The sequence below is a fragment of the Pan paniscus genome, chromosome 16 (genome assembly GCF_029289425.2).
Source record: "Pan paniscus chromosome 16, NHGRI_mPanPan1-v2.0_pri, whole genome shotgun sequence".
Lineage (NCBI taxonomy): Eukaryota > Metazoa > Chordata > Mammalia > Primates > Hominidae > Pan > Pan paniscus.
The window spans coordinates 41,884,277-41,897,556 of record NC_073265.2 but is presented as its reverse complement, the minus strand read 5'-3'; the positions used below and the strand labels follow the sequence as shown (position 1 = coordinate 41,897,556).

Sequence of the window (13,280 nt, the reverse complement as noted above, 5' to 3'; positions counted from 1 at the left end):
CTAACGCCTGTAATCCCAGCACTTTGGGAGGCCGAGGCAGGTGGATCACCTGAGGTCGGGAGTTTGAGACCAGCCTTACCAACAAGAAGAAACCCCGTCTCTACTAAAAATATAAAAAAATTAGCCGGGATTGGTGGCCCATGCTTGTAATCCCAGCTACTCAGGAGGCTGAGGCAGGAGAATTGCTTGAACCCGGGAGGCGGATGTTGCAGTGAGCCGACATCAAGCCATTGCACTCCAGCCTAGGCAACAAAAGCGAAACTCTGTCTCAAAAAAGAAAAGAAAATAGTATTTGATTCTGAATAAATACTCAATAAATTTGCATATTGTTATTGTTAATAAATTAGCATTTCTTCAATGCGTAAGATAAACACATTCCAAGTGCGCTGAAGGAAATATACAAAGGCTAAGAGAGTGACTAAGTGAGAGCAAGGAGAAGTCCTCTTTGGTTAGGTAAGGCCCCTGAGAAAATGAGCAGAGGATGAGAAGGCACCAGCTGTGTAAGGGGGAAGAACATCCCAGGCCAAAGGTATATGTGCAAAGGTCCTGAATTTAGAAAGAGTCTGGCATGCTTTAGGAACTGAAAGAAGGCCAGGTACTATATGATAGTTTGTGCTTCCCTCATTTCTTCATTTTATACTGTCTCCTTCACTAGAATAATTGTTCTTCAAGGGTGGTGATGACATCTGACTTCTTCCCAGCTGTTTTCCTCACACCTGTCACAGGTTGGCACAGAATTAGTATTTATCAGATGCTTGATAAAAAATTAAGCGCCTGTTGCTTGCTTAACAACTACTATATAAGTTCTAAGATATCATAATTTTATATTTGGGCTTATATCAGTGAGTTTCATGAAATATAAAATTCACGCTTAAAAAATTTAACATATTTAACCGTTTTATGTCTCTAACTGTACCATTAAGTTCAAACTACTTTGGTGGGCTGGGTTAAATGCTACATAGGATGATCCTGGTTTATGCCTGTTGTCCCTGTGTCCAATCCTATTTCATAATGGTCTCCTTTCACTCTAAGTGTGTTACCACTGTTTGGATCATGAATTTTACTTTTTTATGTTTTTAATGTTTATTTTTTTCTTTTTAGAGACAGGTCTTGCTATGTTGGCCAGGATGGTCTTGAACTCCTGGCCTCAAGCAAACCTCCCACCTCAGTGGGCAATGAATTTTATGATAACCCTAATAGTCATTTTACTGTTCTGCTAGTGCACTCAAGTCTTGTCTTTCATTAACTGGTATTTCATTCTGTACTTAGATAGCTTAAATATAGATTAAAATAACTCATTTGCCCCAGCTGTGTTTTGTAGGATATTGCATCTAATATTTTGTAATTTACATGGGTCCTTGTATGAAATCAAGGGATTGACAACATGGGATGCTTGTTTTGATTTAGTACAAAACACTTGGATTTTGTTTTAGAAATGCTCTATTTCTAAAATGTTTCTACCAAACACCCATATTTTGACAAAATGTTCTTTTTCAAAGTGATAGGAATTCCTATGAATATTTCCTTCTGCAATAAACAGTTGTGATTATATAGTCATATTGGTTAAATATGACAACATTTTAGAATTTAACTGTTAGAAATAGTAAAACCTTAGACATCTGGACCATTCTCCATCTCTTGTTCACTGAAACAAGTATTCACCAAGCACTTTCAATGTGCCTGGCACATATGTGCTAGAAGTACTGTGATGAGCAAGAACTAACATGGCCTCTGCCCTCAGAAACTTGTGGTTTGAAAAAAACAAGAAACAAAAAACAAAGTCCTTTCTTCCTGGGGCAACAGGTGAATCAGAAGCTGAGGTTACCCTATGATGTTTTAGAAGAGCTGGGGGTTGGGGGTAGGGGAGCTGGCCGAGAGGAATAAGAGAGTATCAGATGGCCCGTACAAACTTACAGAAATTGTACACTCTACTATCCCTTTCTTTTTTTGTTTTTTGAGACAGGTTCTTGCTCTGTTGCCCAGGCTGGAGTACAGTGGCTTAATCGTGGCTCACTGCAACCTCCAGTTCCTAGGCTCAAGCAATCCTTCTGCCTCAGTCCCTGAGAAGCTGGTACTACAGGTGTGCATCACCATGCCCAGCGGATTTTTAACTTTTTTTTTTTTTTTTTTTTTTTTGTAGAAACGAGGTCTCACTCTGTTGCCCAGCCTGGTCTTAAACTCCTATCCTCAAGCAATCTTCCTGTATCAGCCTCCTAAAGTCTGGAATTACAAGCATGAGCCACCATGCCTGGCCTCCACTATCCCTTTCAGTTTGTGGTGGTCTCCTATATTTTGAGTTTGAATGGGAGGGGAGCATGCATGTTTGATGGTTTGTTTTGTTTTTGTAAATGAAGAATGAAGATTTATTCCCATTAAGTGCAAGCTTCAATTGAGGCACTCAGTTTATGAGGTCTTACTGATGTTTCCTCTCTTAGGTGCTGCAGTTAAAATCTTGCTGGTCTAAAATGGTAAAAACTATTGAGGTATTCAAATGATAAGTACTTTATAAACTGAAATTGCATTGAAAACGGAGAGCTCTGACAGAAAGGTTGACTCTAGCATTTATATAAGGAAAATGACAACTATTATCTCCCTCTACACAGAAAACTATATTCAGTAGTTATAGGATTTGTACATTGTGAATCCTTAGGGGTCTCTAAACATCTGTGTCTTTAGAAGTAGTGTCACCTCTAGTAAAAGAGGGCCAGTAGAATTGAGTGGTGGCAGCCTGTGATGTATGTGAATTTTGGCTGTAAGTCTCTAGTGACTATTTTCTCCATCTCTATTTAGTAAAATTCTGCCTAATTTCAGCTATTGTGCTTCCAAAGTCCATGTTTTTTGAATATGATATGGTAAAAACCAATATCTATTTGGAGACAGTGGAGGGGATGGTAGTAATTGGGAGAGTGTCAGATGGAGCAGTGACTTTAAAATTTTTTTGACTGCAATCCACAATTAGACATTTCACATTGCTCCCCCATGACAACATCCCTATCGACCCCTGCCCAAAAACAAGTTATTTACCAATCTTGCTATAAGCAATGATGACTGATTTTTTCTTTTTTCTACTTTATTTGAAAAGAAAATTATAGTCTCAACTCTTTATATTAATTTTACAGCACATTAATTCTACGGATTGTTTTAGCACTTAGAACTAAAAGTGTTCAAGATTTGATTTTGTTACCTTCTCTGTGTAAGCTTAAGTTGCTGACTTTTCTGAGTTTCCATTTTATTGATTAAAACTGGGATAGTAATAGTATTTTACACCATTTTATAACTTTATTAGAATGACATAACCTGAGTGAAGTGGTTGTGCCAGGCACTTACTAAACACACAGTCAATGAGTATGTTCTCTCCGAAGTTTGTTAGCTTAGGGAATTGGGAGGATGCCACTGATAATAATGGTGACTCTTATTCAGAGGAAAACTAATTCAGTTTTAGACATGCTAGAGTTTGAGGTAGCCAAAAGAGTTTAGTCATATCACTTGGAAGCAAACCAATGTAAAATAGTTTCAAATAAGCAAATTTTAAAAAATGTTAAATGCAAAGCAAACAGTATTAAAGCCTTGGGGACTTAATGATTGAGTCTCCTTACACCTATACAAGATTGGCTAAATACACATACAACTGTGTCACTCTACCAGATTTCTGTTAACATTCTCCAGAATTTAAACTGCAGAATCAGTCATTTGTATGACTGTTTGTCTCAATTAGCAGAGATAATGACATGTATCAGTGATAGGTAATTGTGGAAAAAAAACAGCACTTGGAATTAAACCTAGAGTGGGTGATTCTTACAGGGTAACCCACCGGCTACCTTAATTTCTATGGTTCAGTTTCTTCATCTACAAAATATTATTTCACAAAGTTGCAATTGTCAAAGGGACAAGTAAATATGGGATCTATTATCTTCATGGAAAAAGTTTTCATAAAATGTTATTTTATTATAATAAAAAATGTGTGATTGGTTTTCAATTTCAGATTGAATCAAACATAGCATTCTTTGTAATAGCAGGAGATTAACAACATCCCAGAATATATCTTTAAAAGAAGTATGGATAAAGAAAAACCCATATGCACCTCTGCACACATTTTATGTAATAGTGGTGATACTAATTTACAAAGACAAAGTATATAGGATATTAAAAGTGAATTCTTAATACCTGATCTTGATTCTTATTAAATCTGACTTATGTGTATACAAGATATTATTAGATGAAGTGTTTGTCCAGTAGCTTAGCTTATAAATAACCCCCGTTCTAGCTCATTTTAAACAATGTAGTATGAATGATGCCAAAAAACAGGCTAGAACATTTTCTTCTTTCCAAGATCTTAGATTTGGTAAACAAGCTACTGCTCCTGGAACTAATCTAGGTCATCATAACCCAAAATCTTTTGAAATATGAGAGTCCAAATTAAGTCTCTTAGGTACTTTTTAGCATTTTAATTTTAAGAATGTGTTTAACTCTTAAAACAGTATATTTGGGTTGCTGTTGGGCCATTTGGTTTATTTGTACCTTGTTATAATGAATGCAAGTCAGTGGGTAATCATTGCAGCAAATATGATTGCTAGGAATCTCATGTAAGTGGAAGTCAATATAATGTATGGCTTAATTTATCCCTGAACTGACCTAACATCACATTTTGTTTTTTAATAAAAACTGGTTTAATGATATGATAAATTTCTTTATTTTCCACAGCTGTTAATAATGTTATATTTTTAACTATTGCTTAGTCTTCATTACAAATTATTCAGCTGGTAAATGTGTTGTTCGATGTGACATTATTTAAAAACTTTAAAAAAATCAGCGTCACAGAAATCTTTCTTTGATCAAGAGTTGTCTCATTCCCATTGTTATTAACACAGTATACAACTAATGTATGCTAATGTATTGCTGTTATTTGTGTGTGTGTGTGTGTGTATGTATGCAGACATATGGTCACATCATGTAGACCTGATGTCTGCAAAGGGAAAGAGGAAACTTCAAATTAAGAGCCGAGTACTGACCTAGGTGGTTTGTAGCACTTAGAGAAATGATTATTCCCACTTTTCAAATAAAGAAATAGATTCTGACAGGTTAAATAATTTGATAACACATCCTATAAGTGGAAAGAGCTTGAATTTGTGGCTTTCCTCCATTATGTCTTGCTGCTTTAAGGGGTCTTTCCAATCATGAGGTTGGATTTTGTACAAACGTGTTTACACTACCACATCTGAACATTATCCCCTATCCCTCAAAGACTATTAGGAATAGAAATATCCTATATGTGTAGCACATTGCTACTTTGAAAATAATTTTATCCTGTCCTATTTTATCCTTACAACATACCAACATTGCAGACAAAGAATGAGGAATTTCAAAGAAGTGCTTAAGATCAAAAAGCTGATCAGAGGTAGGATTTGGGCCAGAACCCACATCGATGGTCCCTAGTTCAGTGTCCTTTTCGACCTCCTTTCACTTTCTCTGGATTAGGTGATCTGTGATCATGAAGTAGTGAAGTTTTACAGATTGAACCTTTTATCGTTGTCTTTGTGATCACACTACAGCTACAAAACAGCTGTTTGCAGTCAAATCCTATTTTTCCATGTTACAAGCAGTGTATTAATGGTAATTTTGAGGTATAATGAGGCTGTCGTTGTGGTTATTGAATGACTAATACATGGGAAATGCTTACATGAGATTTCTGTATTTAAACTTTATTTTTGTGTAATGCCATATTTGCCGTAAGGCAAATGCTTACATGAGATTTCTGTATTTAAACTTTATTTTTGTGTAATGCCATATTTGCCTTACGGCAAATAGTAAGTAACATATGTAAGAAATTGTTAGGGAAAGGATACTAGTGGTTAAGAGCACACATATTAGATTTAGGAAGACATTAAGTTTGAATCCTGGCTTTACCCACTTGGTTCTAGTTACTTGGGCAAGTAACAAGCCAGTTTTAATCTGTGGGGATAACAACTACCTGAGGATCAGAGAAGAGTACGTAAAGAGATTAGCATCATGCCTGGCCCATGGGCCAGTAGGTAGTGGCTATTTAATATATATATGATACATATATTTAGTAATTATTTAATATGCGTATATGTGTAGTAGCCATTTAAACATTACCTCTGAAGGGTTCTTTTTTTCTATCTGCAATAATTTTTTTGTTTAGAAAGTCTCAAAGATAGCATGTTATCTCTTAAAGTGTCTTACTATCGGTAGATCTCAATTATTTCTGCTAACAGAAAACATAGATGATCTGAAATAGTTATTTGAAATTTTCCCATTTTATATTTGGAAAACATTGTTTTGTTTTTAAAACTTTTGTAAAAGATCTACTATCCTATTTGTTTCCCTACAGGAGCATGGTATGTTTCCTGAACTGTCCATTTAGAGAACATACTTAACGACCATGCTAGGTGGGTTCCGGAGGAGCAGGGGAAGGAGGTTTGTTATGGTTGGGGATTGAGAACTGAGAATCTGGGACTAACACTTGTGTAGAATTTCATGTTATTCAGATTCTTAGTTTGTAGTCTTGAGATTTACAAAGTAGATAATGTGCCATCATTTTATAGCATACTCATTATTTAGTTTTGTGTACCAAGATGAGCAAACTGGGGAAAAGCAAACTTTTTTCAAAAATGTATGAAGTGCTGTTCTGAAATTTATTGGAAAACTAGCAGCATAGAGGGGAGCATTTCCCTAAATAAAATTCTGTCTCAGTTGGATTTAAGTTTTTAAGGTGGCACATCTATTTGGAGTGTCTTTTATCATTTATAATTACATGTTGTGACTAAATACATTTAATGTTTTTTCTGTAAATTCTCTTTTTATATGACATCAATAGATTTATATTATAGATATATGATATCACTACCCTTTAATTTTAAAGTTTAAGGATTATAACTGAAAGGAACTATTCCAAAACAACCCTGGGATTATGTATTATAGGAGATAGGAAAAGGTTAATTTTGAAATATAAATTTATTAATCCAAAAAATTTTTAAATTTGATTTCCTTTAACTTCCAGTTGTGACTTGTAAATTTTAGATCTAACTTCCTTATTTAAACAATGAAGATGGTCAAATAAGATGTTCTACTTGCACTAGTCACCTCCCATGATTGTGAAATCAAATCAAATATTGTATAAAATATAAATGGGGCATGGTGCTAGGTAAACAATTAAGTAGACATAGTACCTACCTTTTAAGCACTTACAGTGTGTTGGAGGAGACTGTCATTAAACCAGTCATTTTGTAAACAGTCTTTCTACATTCTGTGCAGTAAGTGTTAAGGAAAAAGTACAGTGGGCCTGTGACTAGTCTTGGATTAGGAAGTTGTACAGATGAGGAAACTGAAGCTCATAATGGTATAATAATCTTATATGTGGTCTCACTGTTAGTAAATGGCAGATTCATGTTTTGAACACAGGTTGGCCTACCTCCAAATTCCTTACTGTCTCTACCGTGCCATTCTTTCTCTGAGTCACCTACCTCAGGCTTATTGTGTTTCCAAACACGTCTTGTTATTTCTCAGGGGGCTTAGCAGCTCTCCCTCTGGCTAAATGTGGAGCCGGTGATCAGATTCTTTAATGAGATTTCTTTAAAGCAATAAGCCTCTTCCGGGTTGTATTTCTTCTGTACTATAGAACTCCAGGAATCCTAGAAGCTTCTTCAGGGGTAGAAATCTTGTGGATTCTGGGTCTGATATGAAATTGCATGCTATTTGTGGCTTCTCACTTACAAATAGCCTCATAGTGCTCATGGGGCACTTTAGTAACTCCAACACTTCCATCAGACTCCACTCCCTAACCCCAAGACACTCAAGATAAACAAAGATCTGAGTAATAAACGGCATGCTTCTGCTGCGGCCTCAGCCTACTCCCCCAAACCTTTCCTGTATGGAAATCCTAGAGCCACCACTGATAATGCATTTTATAGGAAGAATGCAAATAAAGAGTTCCATTGCTTTAAACGTTTGAAAACCACCATCCTAGTTGATGTGACGTTCAGGAGAAATATTTCTAAAATGAGAAATTTTTATAATTCATCACATCTGTTCATCCCCTACTACCTTCATTGATTCTCCCAAACAACTTTGTAAGCTGGGGAGGGATTTTTGCTGTTAAAGTTTGTGGAGACAGTATGAACTGGTAAACTGAAGCCCAGTACTTGAAACCTGAAAAAAAGTCTATACTTTTATATCTCTGGGTAATTTTATGATAACAAAAAGTAAATGAATTTAAGCTAAACCTCATTGTTCTATGTATCCAGAGACATTTTGCCACAAATACCTAGTTAAATCTTGTATTGTCAGAGATTACTAAGTAACTGATAATTTTTCCTTTCTGAATCTTTTTCTAGTCAGTCTGGTAACCTGTTTCTTTAGCCCTCTTAAAAGGTACTGCATGCATTTGAGGAGAGACCATTTCAGGACCTATCCCATTTTAAATATGTAACAGGTTGTGCTTTTCTAGGAATTTGTGAAGTTTGTTGTAAAATACTTTATATAAAGTTCCAGGTATATGAAGGTTGACAATGCTTTATTCTGATTGTTGTAAATTTTTGTATTTATACATTTTCAGAGGGTTTCACTTGGTAGAACCTGATTTAATTTAGATGTGAAGTAACTGATTCCTTCCACAACCCTTCTTTGTCTTCAGTTTATGTGCATCACTAACTGAAATAAATTTTTGTCTTACGAATTTCTCTGTTTTAAAAGCAACTAAAGAAACACATTTCAGGGGCAAACGCTAGAATACTTTGCCATTATCAGTCTACTGTTCTTTCCTTTCAAGTTGCCTAAACACAGCTGAGTTTGTAAGACGAGCAAAGAAAACATGACAGTGCTGCCAAGTAGACAGGAAGCTGTAGTGGACCTAGCGAGCAGGGGAGGTTGAGCACACCCTCTGTCCAATCAGCTGTGAGTGCTGTTGCTATGTGCGCTCTTACTCTGCTGCCTTTGTGAAAAACCTTACACGGAGGGAAGCGGGATCAGCACCCAACGCTGAACATTTGTTTTAACCGCTGCAGACATCTGGATCCCTCAGTTACTGATAGTATAGCTATTGATAGCCAGAAGGCAACTTCTTTTATACAAGGATTCCAGTATGGTTTTCAGTGGAAACAAAGGGCTTCACAGAGAAGGTGTGTAGTGAAGTGTTTTTTAACGGCTTTATTTTTAAGCTTCCAATTTTCTGTAGCTGTTTACCAGTTGGCTGTGGTGCTTGCTTTGCATGGATTTTTAATAAATAGGTCTAGGAAAATTATCTCACTTTGAAAACCATTGAACTTAGAGAATTTTCTTTAGCTTCATATAGCCTGTTTTCTTCGAACAGCAGTACTGAAAAGATTATTAAAATGCTGAACTGAACAATGAGTAGGAAGAAAAGAAACCAAATACAATGTGCTCACTTCAATGGGGAAAAATGTGATAGAAATGAGAATACAGAGAAGAGAATGTGCATTAGCCAGAAGCATTAACTGTATGTGGGGGCAGGAGGTATTTTTTTAAATTAAAGCTGTTAAGACAAATGTATTTTAAATAAGCTGCATATTTTTAATTGAATTCATGTTTCTGAATTTGACAAAGATTGTCAGAATTTAACTAAGTGAGATTTTTGACATAGTTTAAGGAATTGGTGTGCCAAAATCTTTTTATAAAGCATTTCTGAAAATCCTACCTCAAATTGTGCAATCTCTTAATTATTTAATTCATTGACTAGTTCTGTGCAGTTCAGATAAAGCGTCATAATTCAACCGCAAAGTCAGTGTAGTCTTCTATTAAACATCCACTATAGAAAACTGAAGGATAAAGGATTTTGAAGACAACATACAAGGTTAAACTAGTATTTTAAAATTGAAGTAGGCCTCCTAAATGTAATAATTGCATATCTGACTTAGTTAATACTTCAAATATAGTCAAATCTTATTAAACTATACTAATATATGTGATAATTAAACAGAGTATAGGTTACCATTTGTTTATATAGGATCTGGAAAAATTGGTCTGTTCAACAGATTATAGGAAAGTTTTAAAGTGTTTTAATAAACAAAAGGTCTTTTTGTATCTTTCTCAAATACTGTGAAATTAAAGTTTACATTTGTGATTTAGCTAATGATTCTTTTAATTAAAGCAGAACAGACTAATTAGCATATTGCCCATTTTACAAACGATCCGTATTGAGCTAATAACCAGCTTTTCCTTTGCTTTTTCGTTTTACGTGGCTAAGTGGCCTTTAGTTCACTCAGTGATGTATGTCTGATGAGTAAAGTTAGTATAAGCTCAGAGTTAATATTAGGGCATTGTTATATATATATAGTTTGGAATAGGATGGGTTTTGTTGTTCTTTTCAAAAAATACCTGTCATTAGAAAGTCTTAACAGTGTTAGCATTTCTGGTAAGGAGAGATATTTCTTTTCTCTAAAGAGAACTCAAAGTATTATCCCATGCTTTTGTGCCCTTTGCTGATCTTTGTAACAGTACTATGTATATAATATTTGTATTTAAAAGATTTCTAATAATTGGTGAAAATTTACAAAATAGTCCTTAAAGATTAAAAAAATGTTTTACATAGATCTACATGTGGCTGAAGTTTAAAAGACTGGCATTTCTTAGATTTTCAAGTTTGTAAGGTGCAGCCAAAAACTTGAATTTGATAGAAGTTATAAAAATTATAGCAAAATAAAGTTATATTATTTGGACTTGGTGGCCTCCGCAGTATAAAGCACTCACTTCAAGAAAAGCAGCTGTGTGTAGAAGGGGTAGGGGTATGAGAGGGAGTTTGGAGTGAGAGGCAGACACAGGCAGAGAGGACTCAAGTTTGTTAAATATGACTAACCACATGAAAGTCAATCTAGCAATTTTCATTTTTTAGCTGTAACTCTTATGAATTACTAATTTTATTTTCTAATTATAGAACCATAAAAAACAAAGTTTTGTTTAAATTGATTTGCTACCCATTTTATGTTGGTTTATTTCATAAAAATTAATAGAGCCTCCAAGAGAAAGGCTATTTCTCATTCATATGCTGCAAAAGATGGGGGAACGTGAAATTGTAAGAAAGTTGAGTGTACTGCTGTGTCACACAGAGGCTTTGCCATTGTGTTCAGGAGGAATATTATTGGCAGAATTCCAGACATTATTGCTGGGCTTAGCACCTAAAAATGTTTTATATACTGGAGCATCTGAAAGTTCCTATTCAGTAGCAGAACTTCAGGGTAATTGAGGTTTATAATCTGGTCAGTTGTAATAACATTGCTAGCATATTTCAATTTTTTGGATTTGTCTATTATTTGACAATATAATTTTTATTGTCTTTGTCTATGTCAGATCTTTAAATTGGCTATTGTTTTGTGCTTATGGAAAAATACTTTAATTCTCAAAAACTGATTTCTTTTTTGTTTTTGCCTCTTTATAAGGAATAGCAAATAGAAGTGCTAGTATTTACTAGATGCAGTGATTGCTACAGTTGGTTTTAAGTAAAACAGATTGTTTTTGATTATTTTGAAATCAGGCAATAATATATAATGCTGTTTACAGTTCTTTAAAAAATATGTAACTTAAAAACTCAGACTGGGAAGGGTTAACAATCTGAGTTTTTCTTTAAGTGTTCTGTGAAAATCTTTTTTTAAATCGTTCCTACTTCAGGTATTATCACAAATGTTTGATTTCTATATGTATGCCTTAAGTGATATATGACACATGTTTTCCTTGACTCTTCCTTGCAGAAATTTCATTACTTGTTCATAGTTTGAATCCAAGAAATATTTGCTTTTCATAGTCAGCAGGGCCAAAAATTTGGTCTTGACAACTTTTTGTCAGGCATTTTCACATATCGACAGTGTTTTTGCATAAAACTGTATTGCTTTTGCAAGTATATAGTAAATTTTTTTTTAATCTTCAGATGTTATAGTATCAAAAAATCAAAGACCTAAGTTTTAAAAATATAATTGTTTGCAGTATTACTTGAATCTATTATATAATCCTTTGTGATGAGGCTCAGTTATAAAAGTGACAGCATGAGGACTATTGAGAAACTGGAAATATCTTTCTGTTCTTTTTTTCACTGGATTCCTCAGTTTTACTCACTGAAAGACTTCTGGACATCATAGGACTTGAAGAGAAGGTTTATAATAAGCCCAGGGACAGTAAAATTATAAATTTGAGGAAGTAGTCAAGATAGAGTATAAAAAGTAATCAGCCCCTAAGGCTCATACATGGTTGGGCCTCAGATTTTGCTATAAGCTTCCTGTCATCTGTCATATGAGAGGGATGCTGTGTGAATCAGTTATGTATATTCCTGTTCTTTAACATTGCTAAATTTTTACCATTAAAATTTATGTTGGTTTCTGTTTTCTTAATATTTTGAAGGTGTTTTGTTTTTTGAGGTTCAAATTTTGGGTGGTGGGTACAAACATACAGTTAGAAGAAATCGTTCTGTCATTCAATAATATGATAGGAAACTATAGTTAATAATTATTGTATATTTCAAAATACCTAGAAGAGAAGAATTGTAATGTTCCCAGCACAAAGGAAATATAAATGTTTGAGGTGATGGATATTCCAGTTACCCTGATTTGATCATTACACATCATATACATGTGTTAAAATATCACATGTACCCCCAAAAATACATACAACTGTGGTATATCAATAAATAAAAAGGAAAAACAATTTTGGGTGGATTGCCTGTATAATTTATTATTTAGCTGTGTGTGTAATATTGGGCATAGTTTCACCTTCTGGGCCTTAGTATCCCCCTCGGTATCATGAGATTTTAGGATGATTGTGGGATTTAAATGAAAGAATGTGCGAAAGTACTTAGATTCATTACTACTTATTAATTAGTTATTATAATAAAATGTGAGATTGTATTATAACTTTCCTATTCTTTAAAGTTATTCTACATTAAAAACGTGAATATGTTGAGTTTTCTCAGTATTTTGAGAATTTTAAGCATAGTTTTTTAGACCTTTCCCTAAGATACACTTCTAGGTTTCTCAGTTTCCTAAGGTACTTCATTAACTGGAAAGCCATGGAGATATGGGGATTGGGGCAGAAAAAGAAGACAGGGTTCATGGGTAAGTGCATGGCTAAATATCTGAAGAAAGATAATAGTCAATAGTGGTAAGGAAAGAATGAGTAAAATGAGAAGAGACATAGAAGGCAAAAGAAACATTTGTTCTGTTTGTAGTATTTTGATAACATATTCATACAGTTTGATTCTTGTAGTGTTATTTTGTTTCTGTTGTGTGTGTATGTACACTCGTGTGTGCTGACACCCCCAGATT

The 13,280-nt window shown here is 34.5% G+C and overlaps 1 protein-coding gene across 10 annotated transcripts in view; it reads left to right on the top strand.

Moving 5' to 3' along the window:
• ATOSA (atos homolog A) overlaps window positions 1-13,280 on the top strand; it is a 100,661-nt gene that overhangs the window by 21,302 nt on the left and 66,079 nt on the right. For 2 of the 10 annotated variants that reach the window (XM_063596651.1, XM_003827849.6), the window contains exon 1: window positions 6,450-9,134. The exons of 6 other annotated variants lie outside the window; for them this stretch is intronic. In XM_063596651.1, the coding sequence (XP_063452721.1) occupies window positions 9,098-9,134 (37 nt within the window). In that variant the 5' untranslated portion in view covers window positions 6,450-9,097. Of the gene's footprint in view, window positions 1-655; window positions 726-2,140; window positions 6,408-6,449; window positions 9,135-13,280 lie in introns of those variants that run through there. 2 more of the 10 variants (XM_063596650.1, XM_034938780.3) reach the window with 2 other exon arrangements.